The sequence below is a fragment of the Nansenia antarctica genome, assembly GCF_963989245.1.
Source record: "Nansenia antarctica genome assembly, chromosome: 5".
Taxonomy (NCBI): Eukaryota; Metazoa; Chordata; class Actinopteri; order Argentiniformes; family Microstomatidae; genus Nansenia; species Nansenia antarctica.
In genome coordinates, this window is record NC_137690.1 from 17,404,776 (window position 1) to 17,424,522 (window position 19,747).

General features: G+C 44.1%; 2 protein-coding genes across 3 annotated transcripts; both read right to left on the reverse strand.

Moving 5' to 3' along the window:
• Positions 1–2,178: 2,178 nt before the first annotated feature.
• On the reverse strand, positions 2,179–5,942 carry LOC308159346 (transmembrane protein 248-like). 2 transcript variants are annotated; one of them, XM_080533115.1, is made up of 7 exons: positions 5,858–5,942; positions 4,711–4,878; positions 4,268–4,532; positions 3,857–3,965; positions 3,163–3,313; positions 2,897–3,037; positions 2,179–2,481 (listed from the first exon to the last, which is right to left on the reverse strand). In XM_080533115.1, the coding sequence occupies exons 2-7, from the start codon at positions 4,867–4,869 to the stop codon at positions 2,461–2,463; spliced, it is 846 nt and encodes a 281-aa protein (XP_080389241.1). In that variant the 5' UTR covers positions 4,870–4,878; positions 5,858–5,942; the 3' UTR covers positions 2,179–2,460. The 2 variants fall into 2 exon arrangements, with proteins under 2 accessions (XP_080389241.1, XP_080389240.1); XM_080533114.1 differs by having other exon boundaries at positions 5,565–5,929.
• Positions 5,943–6,495: 553 nt separating this feature from the next.
• LOC308157374 (putative phospholipase B-like 2) lies at positions 6,496–15,562 on the reverse strand. Its single transcript, XM_080530922.1, has 12 exons — positions 15,549–15,562; positions 15,101–15,194; positions 14,819–14,977; positions 14,626–14,726; positions 13,994–14,208; positions 13,721–13,815; positions 13,428–13,588; positions 12,898–12,993; positions 7,974–8,045; positions 7,677–7,829; positions 7,363–7,525; positions 6,496–7,167 (listed from the first exon to the last, which is right to left on the reverse strand). Exons 3-12 carry the CDS (start codon positions 14,957–14,959, stop codon positions 6,997–6,999), a joined length of 1,368 nt encoding a protein of 455 aa, XP_080387048.1. The 5' UTR covers positions 14,960–14,977; positions 15,101–15,194; positions 15,549–15,562; the 3' UTR covers positions 6,496–6,996.
• Between the last annotated feature and the right edge of the window lie 4,185 nt (positions 15,563–19,747).

Sequence of the window (19,747 nt, forward strand, 5' to 3'; positions counted from 1 at the left end):
AACATCGCTAAAAGAAAATCCAGGTTTAGTCTGACAAGTCTCGCGAGAGTTCCTAAAAATATCCAGGCATATTCTGATAAGTCTCGCGAGAAGTTATCAAAAATAAGCCAGGATTTTCCTTTAGCGACATTGATGGAATACCCTCCTGGTGAGCTATTCCAGTTTAGAAGATAAGCAACGACAACCAGTACCAAATGCTTGCTGTTTTAAAGGAATATAATTCCACTTTTCTTTCGTCTGATAATTGTATATCCAGAAAAGTGTTAGTCACTATTATTAATAGTATTATTATTTTTTGTCGGCAGTTTAGTCAGAAGGAGAACCAAAACACTTTTTGTTTTTGCTCAAATCTTTCAAAAATCGAATACCTTTTTTTATGTACTCAAAGGGCCTATTTCTCTCAAATCGTGTTCACAAATGTGTTTAAATCTGTTAGTGAGCACTTCTCCTTTGCCGAGGTAGCCTAATCCATCCATCTGACATGTGTGGCATATCAAGATGCTGATTAGACAGCATGATTATTGCACAGGTGTGCCTTAGGCCGCTGGTCACAATAAGGCCACTCTAAAAATGTGCAATTTTATCACACAGCACAATGCCACAGATGTGGCAAGTTTTGAGGGAGCGTGCAATTGGCATGCCGACTGCAGGAATGTCCACCAGAGCTGTTGCCTGTGAATTGAATGTTAATTTCTCTACCAAAAGCCGTCTCCAAAGGTGTTTCAGAGAACTTGGCAGTACATCCAACCTGCCTCACAACCGCAGACCACGTGTAACCACGCCAGCCCAGGACCTCGACACCCAGCATCTTCACCTGCAAGATCGATAGCTGATGCAACAATTGGTTTGCATAACCAAAGAATTTCTGCACAAAGTTGTCAGAAACCGTCTCAGGGAAGTTCATCTGCATGCTCGTCGTCCTCACCGAGGTCTTGACCTGACTGCAGTTCGTCTTCGTAACCGACTTGAGTGGGCAAATGCTCACCTTTGATGGCGTCTGGCACTTTGGAGAAGTCTCTTCATGGATGAATCCCAGTTTCCACTGTACCGGGCAGATGGCAGACAGCATGTGAGTGGTTTGCTGATGTAAACATTGTGAATAGAGTGGCCCATGGTGGCGGTGGGGTTATGGTAGGCATACGCTACGAACACAGGTGCATTTTATCGATGGCATTTTGAATGCAGAGATACCGTGACGAGATCCTGAGGCCCATTGTTGTGCCATTTATCTACCACCATCACCTCATGTTGCAGCATGATAATGCACGGCCCCATTTTGCAAGGATCTGTACACAATTCCTGGAAGCTGAAAACATCCCAGTTCTTGCATGGCCTATACTCCACCGGACATGTCACCCGTTGAGCATGTTTGGGATGCTCTGGGTCGGCGTATACAACAGGGTGTTTCAGTTCCTGCCAATATCCAGCAACTTCGCACAGCCTTTGAAGAGAAGTGGACCTACATTCCACAGGCCACAATCAACTACCTGATCAACTCTATGCGAAGGAGTGTGTTGCACTGTGTGAGGCAAATGATGGTAATGCTGCTCCAAAGCGCTTTACAACGGCTTCTCATTCACCCATTCACACACATTCAAACACCAATGGCGGCAAGCTGCCATGCAAGGCGCTGGGTGCAATTTTTGGGGTTCAGTGTCTTGCCCAAGGACACTTCGACATGTGGCCAGCCGGGGCTCGAACCGCTGATCTGCCAACCTTGTGATCATTAGATCACTCTATCTCCTGCGCCACAGCCGCCCCACAACCATGTAGTTGTATAGTATGTTCTGTTCTTGCATCCTAAATGTAAATATACTGTATGTGTGAATAACATGTATGTCGTTTTCTGGATTAGGTGCAACCGAGGTTGTTGACACAACAACATACCACAATCAGAAATTAACAAGAGAGGAAATAGTACAAGTGGCTATCGCCACAAGGATGGAAGTGCCAAGTGGCCCAAGATAATAGAACAGAGTGTTTGTGGCAGTCATGGTTTGAGTTTTTGAGGAGCTGTTCCCCTCTGCCCTGCAGATTAGGTAGAATCTCTGATGTGGAGTCTAATCTGATGAAACCACAGCTCTGTGGACTGTCAGCCATTCAATCACAACAGAAATGATGCATTAGATATGAAAGTATGTTCATGGTAAACACTTGAGATGTAACAAGCTGTTGGAAAATTTAAACAGTTTAATAAATTAATATAATAAAGCAATTGTAATTAAATCCTCACACTACTCCCAGAGTAGAATATCAGTCTAAAATTACAGCCAATCAGAAAGCAATGTTTGTTGGCAGCCTGGTCCCGATGGAAACTAACTTCCACTATTACAGTCCTTCTTCCAAAAAACATAAATGTATCCTTCATAGAACTACCCCTCCTTCCATAATCCTTTGTACAACCATCCTTTGTTCCTCCCTCTATGTCCTGCTGACTGCTCCATAGTGTGATGGGTAGGTTCAGGAGTCTATTAGAGGCTCCTGCAATGAAATCATACCGTGATGCATGGATTAAAAACTCAGACAGCATAGTACACAAACATCACACAAAATGCATACTCGCTTGGACATCAGGTTGGAGTTCAAATGCACCAGGACAGAAGAGAAGACAGGGTGAAAACAGAAGAAGGCAACACCAAGGGCACATGACACGTAAAGAATGTGATATTATCTGTAATAAAAGGGTTTCATAAATGTACCGAACTAATCTAAACATGTGAAACACTAAGGGCCGGTTTCACAGACAAGGCTTAAGCCTAGTCCTAGACTAAAAAACATCTTCAATGGAGATTTTACATTGAAAGTGTGATTTAGTCCAGGACTAGGCTTAAGCCTTGTCTCTGAAACCGGCCCTAAAACATGCAACATAATACTCGAGTTTTGGAAGCAGTGTTACCCTGTGCAGGTCCAATCCATTACTGTGGTAGCGGCGTGTGTGAGACTGTGTGAAGCTGGCAGAGAGACACATCAGCAAACACACTCCCAACAGACACGCGCTCACCTCCAACAAGTGTTGCTCTGCTACACCCTGCTGCTCCTGCAACACACACACAGACACACACCAGATTAGAGGGTAGTGTGCGAGAGAGTAGTAACTAAAATGAGGCAGCATAGGTGTGTGTGTGTTTGAGTACTCAAAGTCTTGAGTTTGTGTGTGTGTACCTGTGTTAGCATGGCTGTGAATGTGGGATCGAAAGTGTACTGTAGGCTGTAACAGGTCTGTGTCACTAAGGGCTTCTGATTGGTCATCTCCATAGAAACCACTGAGACAGGAGATGCCATCTTCTCATGGGCTGGACACTTTGGAGGCAATCTAAACACACAAACATACAGGATTGAGAGCTGTCTGGAGACACACAGGTTTGGTTTATGATTAAAGTAAAAATAAATCTAAACTAAATTACTATAGGCCTATTCCGTCCCCACACACATTGTTATGTTTGCACATCCTTCGAAGATAACTGCTTTCAATATTCTCTTTATTTATGTTTTGTGTGTATATATGCATATATATATATATATATATACATGTATATTGTTGCTCTTAACCAGTAAAGGGAAAGGGGTGGGTGGATTGCACATTTAAATTGTATCTTGATGTACTTCTGTATAAAAAAGGAACATTTTAGGACAAATTGTACATATAAAAAAATAAAAACTTTGCACATCCTACTAAGTGCTTTCTGTGAGAGGGCCAGCTAGTTAGCAGCGTTATAGTATCAACTGTTTTTCAACACAAATTCTGGAAACTGAAATAGAAAATGAGGGCCAAGCCGATGTAGGCTCAGCTCCAAAGTTCAAGTAGAAACAAGGTTTTACACACACAAGTTGTGTACAGATCTATGAGGAAACTCACGGGGTTTGGGGCAGTATGTGTGCAGGCGCACTAATGGTGAGGCAGGTGAGTGTGCCGTCACCTGCAGGTTGAGAGAAGACTCTCATCGTCACATTCACAACCTCATCACCTAAGGAAGGAAACAGCAATAGGAGGTTATACACCTACTGAGGACTTCACTTTTTCCTTCTTACACACTTACACACTTACACACTTACACACTTACACACACACACACACACACACACACACACACACACACACACACACACAACCACAACCTTGCATGTGTGAGTTCTGAGGTAGAGTCTAAGAACAAACACTACTTAGTGGTTATTCAAGCTATTCTAGTTAGGTCTGCACTTGGTACTGCTGTGGTGTGTGTGTGTGTGTGTGTGTGTGTGTGTGTGTGGGGGGAAGGATGACACTGACCTGTGAGGCCTAGCTGATGCGCCAAGAGGGTGGTGTGTAGCCCCAGGTCTCTCAGGGGTTGGCTCGCTGAGCTTTGTGTTAGAGCCAGCGGCACCTGCAGTGACAGATGCGCAAAAAGGCTTTGGGAGGAATTAGCCAATGTTGTTCCACCTGTCTTTTGACCAATCGGAGGCATGGTGACTGGATAGCCTAGTTCCATCGCTGTAACATTGGTTGTTGTACACAGCTGGAGGCGTGACAAAGAAGCCAGGAATTGGTTCCAATCCTAAGAGGAAACAGTGTTCACAAATCAGATCACAAATCAATACACCTCAGGCACATACACATGTAGTGTCTGAATTGGGCAAACCTATAGACACACACACACACACACACACGCGCGCACACACACACACACACACACACACACACACACACACACACACACACACACACACACACACCTGTGTACTATCAGGGTTGGCCAGGGTGTGTGTGTGACTGTAAGAGCTTAAGTAGAAGAGTGAGAGGGCCAGGGTCAGCAGACACAAGAAGAAGGTCACTCCTGGAGGATGCTGGGAGAAGAAGTCTCTCAAATTAGCTACCGGCTGCCAGGAACCCATCTCACACACCTGGAATACAACACACAAACACCTGTTACAACACTATTGAGGTCATACAGAAAGGTCTTTCAGTTGAGATACATAGGTTATTCCAAAACTCACGTAGAATCCCACTGTCTATCACATCCCTCATGCTTATCTCAGACTCTCTTTCGCCACATAGATTTTAGCCTTATGATGTTTCGTTGTGGCCCTGTGTTGCCCAGAACTAGTGGCCTTTCAGCAATTGTACCGGTCAGACCCTCTGTCCCATCCCTATCATTATTATCACCACCGGTGACCACTTATCCCTACTTAAATACAGGTCTATTTTACTAACAAGGTTAGTAGAGCTATCCTTGTATGTTAAAACTACTCAACTACTGTATCAACAACACTAATGGGTTTGAGGTAGTAGCCTATGCCATTATCACTATTGTTAAAGCTACCGTCAGAGAAAGAACATTGCTTACTCTTATTTTAGCCATCAATACAGACAGTCTAGCTATAACAAGCAATTGACTACAGTATAGCCTGCCAGGCTAACATCACTGTTAACCACGCTAACATCACTGTTCTGGCAAAACAACAGGTCTTAATATTGAGCACCAATTTCCATAATCATCATCACACTGCAAGAATATTCATGCATACTCATTGCAGAAAAGCATGCCACAACATAATCACCGCCAGAGACAGGATTGTTTATTGCTTACGAGGATCAGCTGATAGATGAATCGGCGGACCTTCCACATCCACAATGACGATCGCGTCCGTTGCTGCTCATAAATACTCGTGTTTCTCAATCATTGGAGTTAATGATTGCTATGTCATCTCGCCATGTAATCAGCGGGTTTACCACTCAAAGTTGAAAGTACAATAAAAACAGGTGTGCTGCAACTTCCTACCTGAGCTAGTTGGAGAAAGTTAGCTAACCATCTAACATGTTAGCTAGCTCGCTAAATGCTTTCTGAACGACAAAAACGAGTTATTATGAAGTTGCATTCACCTTTGTACATATCTTGGAGCAGCGAACCGTTCGGGAGAAACAATCAGACACGAACGCAACAGTCTGTCAGCTCAGCTGCAACGGGCGACCCGGTAGCTAACCATGTCTGGAGTATTGCTGCTCGCAGTGTTGTGTGAAACCAGTCTTTTCAAAATAAGAGTCTTCCTAGCCAGTTAAATGTATGCTACAGGATGTTGTGTATTTTTAGCCACACCTCCCCACTAACTTGAGCATTATTTTACCAAAGTTTGTTGGCCTTAAACGAAGACGGAGGTATGGTCTAAAGAGATTGATAAACATTTATATCATGAAACATATAATCACGTAAGCTAAAATGTTATTGAAGAATTAGTAACAAAGATCCAGTAGCATCTCTTAAGGTTGCTTCTCTTTAGCCCCATGGTATAATAATTAGGCATTGTCTTATTAAGACAATATCGCTGTTGTTGTTTCTTACCCAGATGATCAATAGATCAATCGATGACCAGTAAAATAGTGTATGTTGTCTTGACAAACAGAATCTGACGTCTTTGATATCAGAAAAGTATTATAAGGATGACATTTGCCCAAAAGCAATCTTTAATCTTTAACGCCACAATCTTTAAGAAATCTTTAATGCCACAATAATTTATCAGTGCATTAAAAATACAACACTGAGTAGGCCTACATTACACCTTTGAATTAAAAAAAAAATGAAAACAAGTTAAAATCAAATCGCATTGTCATTGTAGAGATATGCTTCAATTAAAATAATACCATAGCAGCAATATTCCTTATAAATCTAATCATCGCACCCACAATGTCTTATTTCATGTTGCCTAAATTAATAGGCTAGTGCAATTCATTTCATGTTTTAGGTTCTACCTTTGCACTGTCTAAAGGGAAAATCTATTCTCTCTGAAACAGAGTTTTTGCAGATCTCACATCACATTACGAGATATGTTCTTTGTTACAGCCATTTCCCTTTTCTCAATGTAGTTACACCAGAGCTTTAGATAAATATGCTAACCCAAAAGTGCAAAAGTTATGATTCCTTTCCCTTTTGAAATAAAACATAAGGATAGCAGTGAGGGAGAAGTGTACAGTTGACGTATACAGGTATGTGAAGGCTCAGCGGTGAGGGGGTGTGAGGGGTATGGTTAGGGGGACCAGGTGACATGTACAGGTGTGAAGGCCCAGGTGTCAGGGTGGCCCATGTGCATCAGGTCACTGTAGGGGGAGGAGCTCCACTGGAAGGGTGGTACCTGGTCCCAGGTAGGCCCGCTCACCGCTAGCAGACCAAACTCACGGAACATTCCATACGACGTCACCTGCAGAAGTACACACAAACACACACACGCACACACGTGCACACACACACACACACACACACACGCCAATCAGTCCCTCACTAGAGACTAACAGATATAATGATGTGGCATGATGTCACTGCACTAAACACCTAACCTCAAATGACACTGTTACACTGTCTGAATGAGTTTAGAGAGTGCGGGAGAAAGACATACCTTCATGTCTGTTCCCCCGTGTGGTCTCTGTCTCAGGGCTCCGAAGGGATACGTCCCATTGGCAGGGTTCAGGTCTGACCGTGCTGAAATAGCATTCTCCCCGTTAGCAGGCGGGTTGCAGCCCTCGCACCGAGACAACGGGTCCTCCTCAAAGTTATTATACCTAAGAGCAGAGAGGCAGATACTCATAAGTGGGCACTGGGTAAAGAAATACAGGGACGATGGTAGCAGCACAAAACTAGCATGGTGTTCAGGTTTTTACCAGCACCTCCTGTAACACATCTGATGTGAGGCTTCTTATTGGCTGGCCATACCTCATGAGGCGGACCATGGAGTCCATGTCTGTGACTTTGGTCTGGTTCCGTCTGAAGATCTGAGCTCTGGGGTTCTGGTCCAGGGAGAACCACGGACCAAACTTCTCTACCAGCTCTCGACAGCCGCTGGTGTTAAACACCACCTCATAGTACCTGGACACACACACAGTTTGCATCACATCTCATGTAAATAATAATAATGGGAGGTTCTGAGTCAAATCCTCAGACTCAGAACACACCTCTCTATTCCTGCATTTTGTAGTTGATGTAATTAATTATATGGTTCTTGGTACTTACGGGATGTTGTAACTGGCCCAGTAGCCCTTCTCCAACAGTTCCTGGGTTTTATCTGTGTAAACCACTAGCCCCCTACAACAATGATTAGATTAGAGAGATTAGATACTCATTCATTGTTTGGGTTGGATGGAGTTGAGAAGCTGGTTAGGGGTTGATCTGAGTACATAGGGTGGGTGTGTTGAGGTGTACATGGTGGGTGTGTTGAGGTGTACATGGTGGGTGTGTTGAGGTGCACATGGTAGGTGTGTTGAGGTGTACATGGTGGGTGTGTTGAGGTGTACATGGTGGGTGTGTTGAGGTGTACATGGTGGGTGTGTTGAGGTGTACATGGTGGGTGTGTTGAGGTGTACATGGTGGGTGTGTTGAGGTGTACATGGTGGGTGTGTTGAGGTGTACATGGTGGGTGTGTTGAGGTGTACATGGTGGGTGTGTTGAGGTGTACATGGTGGGTGTGTTGAGGTGTACATGGTGGGTGTGTTGAGGTGTACATGGTGGGTGTGTTGAGGTGTACATGGTGGGTGTGTTGAGGTGTACATGGTGGGTGTGTTGAGGTGTACATGGTGGATGGGTTTGGGCGCATTGTGTGTTGTTGAAAATATCCATGATACCTTACATCCAACAACGAACCGCTAGAAGTCGCTAGGATAGAGACACCTGAGCCCCAAAGCCATTTTCCTAGATCTCAGGCCTCCCAAACCTCTACCCGCATGGAGCTGTCCACCGGGGGAAGGAGATCTAGGGGTTTCATTTATGAACCAGAGGATGATGAAGCCTTAAGCCTGTCCGTTTCTGAGACTGAGAGTGAGGCGTCAGTAACACTCAGGGACACTGAGTCAGAACACGATTGGTCAGAAGTATCACCAGTGGGGACCTAGGTTCCACTATTATGACCCAGATGAATACGCAGTCGAGCATAGTGCAGCGGGGAGTCCAGTTAAGGTTTATAACCTAAAGTACAGAAATACTGCCTTATATTTGAGGAGACGAAAGGCACAGGATGAGGCCAGATATCTATCCCAGCTCAGTAAACAGATCTCAGATCCCCGGACAACAGCTAAACCAACGGCTAAAGACCCAGGGACTGAGACAAAAGACATATCCCTGCCTTGCTGGAATCTTCCGCCAGGGTGGACCCTCCTAGACCAGGTTCAGTTTGACAGGCCTGTGCATTACATCACCAATGTCAAAAGTTCCTCAAACTCCACTATACTGATTTCATCAGAGAAGAAATCAGAAGGGCATTAGCAACTAGCCACAGGGCCAGGAGAGGGAGACACATCACAGATGATCCTAACAGGGGTCATTATAACACCATCAGCAGAGGGCAACGATGAGCAGACCCCACCTCCGTCCGAGGAGGATCTAATGCCGGGTCGGGACTTGAACTAGAACATTGAACTGTTCCACATGATTGACAACCATGGTATACCACAAACGACTCCAGAAGATATGGAATTTGCTATGATGATTGTCTCTGTGATGTTCTGACAGAATAATTTGCCATGAAATGTAACTCACGCTTACCGCTTGCACAAAAATATAATCAGGAAGTGAAAACGCTGAACACTTATACTCTGAGAGAAATCAATATATCTAAGATACCCACTAGAATGGGATTGATTGTGTTGCAAGATGTATATGAAATGTAATGTAGCTGGTACAAACAGTGCCTCTATAATCAAAGAGAGTTAAGCGGGGTACACACATAAGGATTTTCTGAGATTTCACCGATTTTCGGGAGGCTGAAAACAACAGAAAACGCCCGGTTATCAAATGGCTCTTAACATTTTCCTATAACAGAATCCTGGGGTGTGAGGTGTGTTAAGAGTCAATCAATTGTCAATTGTCAATTGTCAATTGTCTCTCCCGACAACCTGCTCGGAAAATGGGCGTGGCCGGCAATCGTAAATGTGAAATGTGTTCAATAATTACGACCAGAAATCATAGGGTTGCCAGATATTTTGGTGGAATTAGCGGTTTTAGACTGTGGTTAGGGTGGAAAATGTCATTTACATCTGGCAACCCTGCTCGCGAGTCTAACTATAATGTAGCCAATCAAGAAGCGAGCTGACTTCTTCTTTTCGTTATTCTGCACTTTATTTGCCCTGTCGCACATGGTTGTCTCGTACAGGTCAGTCAGGGTACTACGTTAGATAATAATAATAATAATAATAATAATAACATTATTTGTATAGCGCTTTTCCTGCAAACGTTGCGGCTCAAAGTGCTTTAATCATGATGATCAATAATCTTAATTTAATTATTTTGTAATTTAAAGGCAATATTAAAAGGATGGGTTCACGCGAGATTTCTGGCTTGGGGAACGAGACTCTAGAGAGTTCGGAATCTGTCGTTCCCCAAGCCCATTTTCCGAGCAGGTTGTCGGGAGAGTTGATTGCACAATTGAAGAGAATTGACTCTTAACACACCTCACACCACAGGATTTTGTTATAGGAAAATGTTAAGATCCATCTGATAATCTGGCGTTTTCTGTCGTTTTCAGACATCCCAAAATCGAGCAGAAAATCCTTATGTGTGTACCCCGCATTATGAGTGTTAAAGATGATGAATGATAAGACTTGAGATAGGACCAATGTGTTTAATCTTGTTGTTGATTGTGATGTGTGACCACATGGGTATCTGTCTGTTTGTCTGTCTGGGTGTTGGGGTATTTGTTGTCTGGTATACATCTGGATGGATCTTCATGGGTTTACCCTCACAAGCACACACGCACGCACACACTCTGTCTGTCTCGGTGTCTGTCTTGTATAGTGTGGTTCTGGGATTACTTGATGTCTAACACCTGTGTCCTGTTCCTCAGGTGCTGATTGCACCTGGTGCCCCAAGTATAAAAGACCAGAGAACACTCCACTCCTGGCTTCTTACCTGTCTGCACAGCATTAGTATTTGCTATTCTCTTTAGTTCTTTTTTATTATTATCATTATTTTTCCTTTGTGTTTGTTTTTGTCGTTATGTTGAATTTTTTGTTGGTCCTTACCCGAGAGTGGTAATTATTAAAATAATTTTCTTTGATTCAAACAGCGACTTTGTCCATCCGTTTCCATTATAATGTACCATTGACATGTGACAACGAGCCCAGAGGGCATTTAGTCAATGATAATGTTATATTGATTAAAACAATGATTTATGTTGAACTAGTGGCAGAGATTGAAGAGAAAGGAGTTCCCTTTTTACCAAAATAATCTCTCTCGGCCTAAGAACAAGTAAACGTTCCCCTTCTTGACCAGATGGTCTCAGGGAGAGGAGAACTTCCTCTTTTTAGCCAGTAGCCATTAGCCAAGATGTCACCAGAGGGAAGTTCTCCAATTAGCCTTTAGCCCTAGCCAAGACGGCTGCCAGGCCTCAAGAGAGGTTGACTATTGTCGCTTCTCCATTGACCAGACCAGGACGGTACAGGACGGCACGCATTTGTATCTTACCCGTACAGTATTTTCAGAAACGCTTCTCCATTATACACAACAGACCTGCCTCCCAGAATGCATTTCGCACCGGCCGGCAGCGGGGATCTTCCATCCTCCTTTTTAAACCTCCATTGGCTAAAAGCTGTAATTTTGGCTCTACAAGTGTAGACTTTTATTCAGAAAAAAAGGTTAAGACTTGTATTCTGAAACTACATTTTTCGGACTTTTATTCAGAAATTTTATTTTCCAGACTTTTATTCTGAAATTTAATTTTTCGGACTTTTATTCAGAAATTTTATTTTTCTGACTTTTATTCAGAAAAAAAAAGTTAGACTTTTATTCTCATTTTATTCAAGTTTTAATGTATTCAGTCAAGAAAGTAACCATATATATTCCCAAAATGTGTCCAGTTTATCAAAATAACCCGTTTATATATCTGATCTGACGTTTTTTCCCCACTTCTGTTCGCTAGCTACATTACGTTGCTTATACTTCACTGCGGGGTTCGACAGAAACATCGTAACATAATTGCTAAACAAGTTGTAAAATGATTTGGGGGGTCAATATCTTGTGGTCTTAGCAGTTGGTAAAAGAACAGGATTAAAATAAATATATATATGAGCAATAACATATTGTGGGCTTGCTACAGCAAGCACAATAACAACCAAATTGTTCCGTCTGAAGCTACAATACTGGGACCATTCGTGACTGGGCTACAGGCAGTCAAATACTAGGCAAACGTGTATATAAGACACAAATAAACTTGGGTTCCATGCATTTCAAGTGGCATCTTTATAATCATGACGACGTAGTCATGTCTAAGAATGCATTTCACCATGTAAATTCCCAATATAGTGAAAATACCACCGCTCATCCGTGATCAGACTTAGCTGGGGTGCTGCAGCTGAAGAGTATCAAATAGAGTGGAAAAAAGCAGCATTTGCACACTCAAATGGTCTCAAGGCTCTCGGACCATTGTACACAACAGCTGTATGACGCGTCACTTTGTAGCACAGATGGTACCTTCCGCTCCGAGTCAGGAAGGGTAGCTAAAATCAGTACGGGTACTACGGCCTGGTACGGGCCAGTTGGCAGTGGAGAAAGCAAAACAAAGCGGGCGCACAGGTTCTGGTACGGTATGGTAGTGGAGAAGCGCCATAACGACACAACTCTGCAGACGGGGTCATCTAAGGATGCCGTGCAGAGACCCAGAAAGGGTGGTTTCCACCTGGGGAATTTATGTACTTTCCAATGAAAAAGGGAAGTAAGGCACTAAACAATCATTGGCTATCATAAGTTTGAGAAGAGGGGTATAGGGATGGAATGTTTAGGGTTTAGGGTAAGGAGGGTTAGTGACAGTGTTTAGAGGCAGGGTAGTGCCTTCTTGTCAACTGTAAAAACTTTAGATTAATTTTGCACCCTTTGGGCCGATAGATCTGACCCGTTAAGAGGGGGGCTAGTCCGGAGCTTTTGCCGGGAGACAGTGTGTACACAGACTTACGGAATCTGCTCCAGCACAGTGAAGAGTTGGCCCTTAATATCCGTCTTCCCCGGGGTGAAGTGTTTATAGTCCACGATCATCCACTGGTTATTATACCTTCACACAAAACACACAGAAATAACAACATGAGAAAGCAGCAGAGATAACTGCCTGAAATTCACCTTTGACCTCTGGCCTGTAATTCTACACTCCCAGGGCTGAGTGTGTGTGTGTGTGTGTGTGTGTGTGTGTGTGTGTGTGTGTGTGTGAGAGGGATAAAAAGAGTCTTTAGACCTGTAGGTCTAAATCAGTTCTGACTCACACAAGAGGGCAAGACTCAGCACTTCAGAGAGAAATAAAACTGTCAGCTGACGCTGACACACACACACACACACACACACACACACACACACACACACACACACACCCCTCAGCTGACCTCATGTGATGTTTGCTCACACTCATCAGTTCCAATACTCTGCTCCAATAAACTGCCTCCTTGGGGGGGTTGGGAAGGTTAGGAGGTACAGGTTCTAAGTGTGTGCACTCACGTTCCACTATTGTACATGCTGAAAATCTCTGCCCACTCCTTTCCATTTGTAGCTAGCCGATTGGCCACAATATTCCTCAACCACTCCAGGACAGCTCCAGTTGGTTGAACAAATTTCCAGAGGGCAGGGTTGCTGTTGCCAATAGTGGTTTCCAAAGTAACCTGTGGAGGAATAGAGGAACGTGGGATGAGTTCAATTAGCTAAACTATTCCATTTACTTAAAACTGTTCTATGACAGTTACACACACATACACACACACACACACACACACACACACACACACAGCTCTCACCAGCCCGCTGCTGAGAATGTAGAAGTCATCACCAGAGAAGATGGATCCGGGATAGGAGGAGAATGCCTGGGTTCCTCCGGGGAGACTTTCACTGTCTGAGAACACAGAACAGACCTCAGGGCACAGAACCGCACAGTCAAGTTCTATATGAGAGGGTTCATGAAAACACTCTGAACTAGAGGTTACTGGAGGGGTCAGGGTTAGTTACCTGTAGGAGACACACTGGGGTAGCATATCTCTATGAGAGGGTTAGGGAGTTAGGAGATTAGCTACCTGTAGGGGACACTTGATAGGCAAAGCTGTATTTCTTCATGATGCGGAGCATGGCTTGGTAGGTGTTCCAGGTATCATGTGACACCAGCAGGTCCTTGTTGCCAGGCAACAGCTTGATGAGGGCAGAACATGATCCAGAGCCTAATGGTTGTGATTGACTGGATTTGTTTAGGGCCGACTCCAAATCCTCCAGATCTCCACCCATCTGGAACAGTCTGGCCACAGGGAGGGGGGAGGGGGGAGGGGGGGTCAGAACTGGGATGACTAGGGTGGGTTCAGAAGGGTGAAATATTCAGAATGTGATGTAAAGCGGTATAATAATAATAATAATAATAATAATAATAATAATAATAATAATAATAATAATATGTTGCAGCTCAAAGTGCTTTCACACAGGAACAAATATATATAGTATAGAAATTGACAGGATCTATTCACCACGTCAAAGAATAATGTCTCTTGCTATGTGTATGTGTGTGTGTGTGTGTGTGTGTGTGTGTGTGTGTGAGTGAGAGAGAGAGAGAGAGAGAGAGAGAGAGAGAGAGAGAGAGAGAGAGAGAGATGCAGGGAACAAAGTTCCTGTGTGAAAGGGCCTAGAACAAGATAGAAGATCTAGAAGTGATATCACTTACAGGAAGCCAAAGGGGTTGAGTAAGAAAGGGCCTTTGGGAAATAGCAGCTGGTCATTATAACTGTCCTCTAGTCCCTTCAGCTGTAACAGAGCCAAACGCACCTGAAAAAGAGAGAGAGATAGAGTGTGTGTTGTGCGAGTTTGGACCATGAAGAGCATGCACGCATGCGCAAATGACACACACAAATGAATACCTGGTGCCAGTAAGGCGACTGCGGCTGCTCCTCTATCTGTTCTCTGAGCCACTGCAGGTTGGCTGTGATGTAACTCTTCAGGCGCTCGCAGTAACCCGTCTCAAACTTATAAGGCCCACAGTACCCCATCAGAGTGTTCATCCAGTGCTTATAGATGAGCTGTGAGACACACACACACACACACACACACACGACAGATTTAGATAAGCAGTAGGCTATGTGAAGCAGAGCAAATATGTAATTAGCACAATGGTTTAGAGTTGCTATGGGGACGATCCTGACCTGGGAGGTAACTGCAGCCTCCACAGCTCCTGCTGTGTATGCCTGGATGCTGTCATTATAGCGTCCACTAGTGGTCACTTCAAGAAACCCCCAGCTGCGAGAAGAGGGAGTATGTAACATCAATGCCGATGTCCTATCCCAAACTCTAGCCAAGGCACTTATGAATGGATGGTTAGGGGTAGGGTTATTGGTGGCGAAGCGGATAGTGAGTTGGGGTGGATCAGAAGGTCAAGAGTTCAAATCCGACCTGGGAACACCACCACTAATATGCCCTTGAGTAAGGCACACATAGCCCTAAATGACTCCAGGGAGAATGTGAATGTCCCTATAATCTCTAATTGTAAATAGCTTTCGCACCTCCCACAGGTCAATATGACAGATGTATATAGAAATAGAGATATTGATACTTCACTTAGGAGTTTTCTCATTCACTCGCTACTGTACTTACCCTGAGTTCTTGATGTCGTCGGTAAAGTTAGCCCAGGCGACATAATCGCTACGATAGCCCTTGTGCAAAGACAATTGCCCAGTTTGTTCATCGAGGACTGCGGAATAAATTTCGGCTCGAATAGACGTCAACGAAAAGCACAAAACAAAAATGTTTACAAATGTTGTTGACGTGACTATAGCCATCTCCACAACGACAAGTCATATGACCGTATCATGTGACGACCGGGACTGGCATTTCAAAATAAGAGTCGCTCTTGAGTCTTGACTGTCAACCTGGTGCTATTCCCCCGCCTATCTGAATGATCAACCCATCAGAAACCAAAGTATATATAATACCATACTCTAGAACCGTGGAGTAGCAACATGCAGCACTATAGCAGGTATCAACACTGTGTGTTGCTGGAGTGTAAAGGTGCACCTATGGGTGGTGGTGCTCATTTGGAATTTCCTGTCTTTTGTGGTTTTTGACAAGCCATAACTTCTCGGTTAAAACATAGTTTCTGGCCATTAATCATTCAATCAATTAGTGTAGACTAGGGTTGCAAAATTCTGAGATTTCCAAAACATGTACATTTCTGTTTTGCACAGTAATTCCATTCTATACAATCGCAACAACATTCACAACATTTCTGGAGCCTGGTAGACCCAGACAACTATAAGAATATTCACCAAGCAGCCCTGAAAGTATTTGCTTTATTTGTCTACATACCTTTGCCAATCAGCTTTTTCTGATATGAATGTAATGAAATCTACATTCTGAACAAGCCTGACAGATGACCATTTAAATGACTCTATAAGAGTGAACCTAAGTGGATACACTCCAGCATACACAACTGTAGTAGACTCCATGCAGTGACAGTCATCTCACTAAGTGTAGGAATGAGTCAACACACTTATTACACACATGCACAATATTTTTTGAAAGAGACAAAAAGACAAAAGAATTCGTTATGTGAATGAATGTAAGTAATAAGATATGAGTAGCGCTCGGCCACTTACATTTTTTCAAAGTAGCTCTCAGATGAAAAAAGGTTGGAGACCCCTGCTTTATGCTGATACATGCCTGCCATCTAGTGGACATTTAAGGGTACGACCAGGTAGGGGGATATTGCTTGTAACACAATCCTCATTCCTTCTCTCTCTCTAACCTAATCCCATAGTAACCTTCATAATTCAGTTCTAGATATGTATTTTCTTTATGTGGCTAACACAACTCCAATTAAACTGCTTCATAAAGTTAAAGTTAATAAATGTATAGTAATAATCACTTTAATAGTAATTACTTTGTTGTTTAGTATCAGGGAGGGAGGGAGGGAGGGAGAATGGATGACCATCTTTCTTCAGTAGGCATACCATTTCTAGCTCATGTATATTTCTAATGATTCATTATATGTCTTGTACATGATTCTTGTTATGATTCTTGTATATGATTCTTGTATATGATTCTTGTTATGATTACATTTCTATTGGGATATTGCCTCAGGCATAGCTGTAAACATGCTTAGCTACTATATTTGTTGCTGTAATCGCAGTTGCTTCTAGCTATGATATTTAAGATCACTTATCTAGTTACACAATCTTCAGCATAACAAGTTCATAAGAAAAATGAAAAATGCACAAGCAAAAGGAATGGAATCCAAATTATTTTTTATTCACGGTGGACAGCAGCTCCGGCCAAGGCTGTTTGCAGTTGTGAGCGTCCTCTGGAGGAGTCGTGCCGGGTGCTAGAGACAGGAGAGAGAGTTCATATGAGCTTCACCAGGCCTATAGCTACAGAATAAAATACTTTATTAGTTTAGTTAGTATGTCCTTGGTCTATGTGTTCTATGTGTTGACTTACCTCTGCTGTGTCCATCGTCGTGAAGACGGTTACTGGGGGGACGGAGGCCGTCTGCCTGGAGAGCAGCTCAGCAGCCGGATACCTACGTTGATGTCCTTCTGTCCTTCAGCTGGAGGCTGGACACCAACCTGGTTGGTCCTCTTGCACTATATCAGTTGTTACAGAAGAATAATCAATGACAGAACATATCTCTTAAAACCCCAGTATTCCTACAACAACAATGCATAGCTTGTCTGTTGTTTTACGATAAACTGGTAAGACTTTACCTTTACATTACATTTCCTTAATGTGAAATTATGTGGAATGTGGCTCTCTTATAAATTCACTGTATATTTCTGTTTTACCTTGCGCTTCACCATTGAACAGAATTTCCTGAATTTCCCTTTCTTCTTATTCCCACTAGCATCCCTCTGAGGCAGCTGGGCAGCGAGGGCCTGGCTCCTCTCCTTCTCCAGGTCGGAGTTGTCACAGACAAGACTCCTCTTCTCCTGCTCCATAACATGGACTTTTCTTTTGAGGTCTCTCTCTCTCTGTCTGCTTTCCTCCACCTCCCTGTCAAGCACCTGAGCCTTCTCAGCTGCCGCCAGCTTGTCCTCCAGGGCGTCTTTCTGCAGGGCCTTGATGTGGTCCTCTGCCTCCCTGGTGGCGTTGGCGGTCTCCAGGAGGGTCGCCTTGACCCCGGCCAGGCTCCCCTCAGTCTCTCGCTGGGCAGCGAGGGCCTGGCTCCTCTCCTTCAAGACTCCTCTTCTGCTCAAGACAAGACTCCTCTTCTCCTGCTCCATAACATGGACTTTTCTTTTGAGGTCTCTCTCTCTCTGTCTGCTTTTCTCCACCTCCCTGTCAAGCACCTGAGCCTTCTCAGCTGCCGCCAGCTTGTCCTCCAGGGCCTCTTTCTGCAGGGCCTTGATGTGGTCCTCTGCCTCCCTGGTGGCGTTGGCGGTCTCCAGGAGGGTCGCCTTGACCCCGGCCAGGCTCCCCTCAGTCTCTCGCTGGGCAGCGAGGGCCTGGCTCCTCTCCTTCTCCAGGTCGGAGTTGTCACAGACAAGACTCCTCTTCTCCTGCTCCATAACATGGACTTTTCTTTTGAGGTCTCTCTCTCTCTGTCTGCTTTCCTCCACCTCCCTGTCAAGCACCTGAGCCTTCTCAGCTGCCGCCAGCTTGTCCTCCAGGGCCTCTTTCTGCAGGGCCTTGATATGGTCCTCTGCCTCCCTGGTGGCGTTGGCGGTCTCCAGGAGGGTCGCCTTGATCCCGGCCAGGCTCCCCTCAGTCTCTCGCTGGGCAGCGAGGGCCTGGCTCCTCTCCTTCTCCAGGTCGGTGTTGTCACAGACAAGACTCCTCTTCTCCTGCTCCAGAACATGGACTTTTCTTTTGAGGTCTCTCTCTCTCTGTCTGCTTTCCTCCACCTCCCTGTCAAGCACCTGAGCCTTCTCAGCTGCCGCCAGCTTGTCCTCCAGGGCCTCTTTCTGCAGGGCCTTGATGTGGTCCTCTGCCTCCCTGGTGGCGTTGGCGGTCTCCAGGAGGGTCGCCTTGACCCCGGCCAGGCTCCCCTCAGTCTCTCGCTGGGCAGCGAGGGCCTGGCTCCTCTCCTTCTCCAGGTCGGAGTTGTCACAGACGAGGCTCCTCTTCTCCTGCTCCATAACGTGGAGTTTTTGTTGGAGGTCGCTCTCTCTCAGTCTGCCTTCTTTCACCTCCTCCCTGCAAAGGACCAGAGCCTCCTCTGCTGCCTTCAGCTTAGCAGCCTCCTCCCTCCGCCTAGTAGCCTGCTGAAGGCGTGCGTTCTGCTCATGCTTCCTTCTTGTCGTTCTTGAGCTATCGTTATACATGGCTACAATATGAAAAACAAGGAAGAGAATGTGAAATTACGTATTTTAGATTTATATATTATTATTATATAATTACTTGTCCCCTAGTCATTTCTCAAAACCAACAAACTAAACTGTCAACTTCTATGACGTCTTGCCGCAAGGCCTTCTGGGACCTGCAGTTCTACCTATTCTTAGTCAATACAACAGAAATGTACTTCTTTAAGTTATGTAACATATTAATCAATCTCTCTCTAATTTTCAATCATGTAACATATTAATCAATAATGTAACCTATAAAGTTAATCATGTAACCTACAAAGTTAATCATGTAACCGATAAAGTTAATCATTTAACCTATAAAGTGAATCATGTAACCGATAAAGTTAATCATGTAACCTATAAAGTTAATCATTTAACCTATAAAGTGAATCATGTAACCAATAAAGTTAATCATGTAACCTATAAAGTTAATCATGTAACTGATAAAGTTACAACAATCCTATTAATACAATCCATTTACACCTAATATGACTTTTACTTGTCAAGGCACAT

What these genes read in the sequence shown, in the direction of transcription:
- LOC308159346 (XM_080533114.1), bottom strand. Translation starts at nt 5,603, where the DNA reads ATGTGGAAGGTCCGCCGATTCATCTATCAGCTGATCCTC. An exon ending in CCAACCCTGATAGTACACAG is followed by an intron (nt 4,533 to 4,710) that starts GTGTGTGTGTGT and finishes GTTTCCTCTTAG; the next exon opens with GATTGGAACCAATTCCTGGC. An exon ending in TCACAGCCATGCTAACACAG is followed by an intron (nt 3,038 to 3,162) that starts GTACACACACAC and finishes TGTGTGTTGCAG; the next exon opens with GAGCAGCAGGGTGTAGCAGA.
- LOC308157374 (XM_080530922.1), bottom strand. Translation starts at nt 14,959, where the DNA reads ATGAACACTCTGATGGGGTACTGTGGGCCTTATAAGTTTGAGACGGGT. An exon ending in AGTCGCCTTACTGGCACCAG is followed by an intron (nt 14,727 to 14,818) that starts GTATTCATTTGT and finishes TCTCTTTTTCAG; the next exon opens with GTGCGTTTGGCTCTGTTACA. An exon ending in TGGGCCAGTTACAACATCCC is followed by an intron (nt 7,830 to 7,973) that starts GTAAGTACCAAG and finishes GTGTGTGTCCAG; the next exon opens with GTACTATGAGGTGGTGTTTA.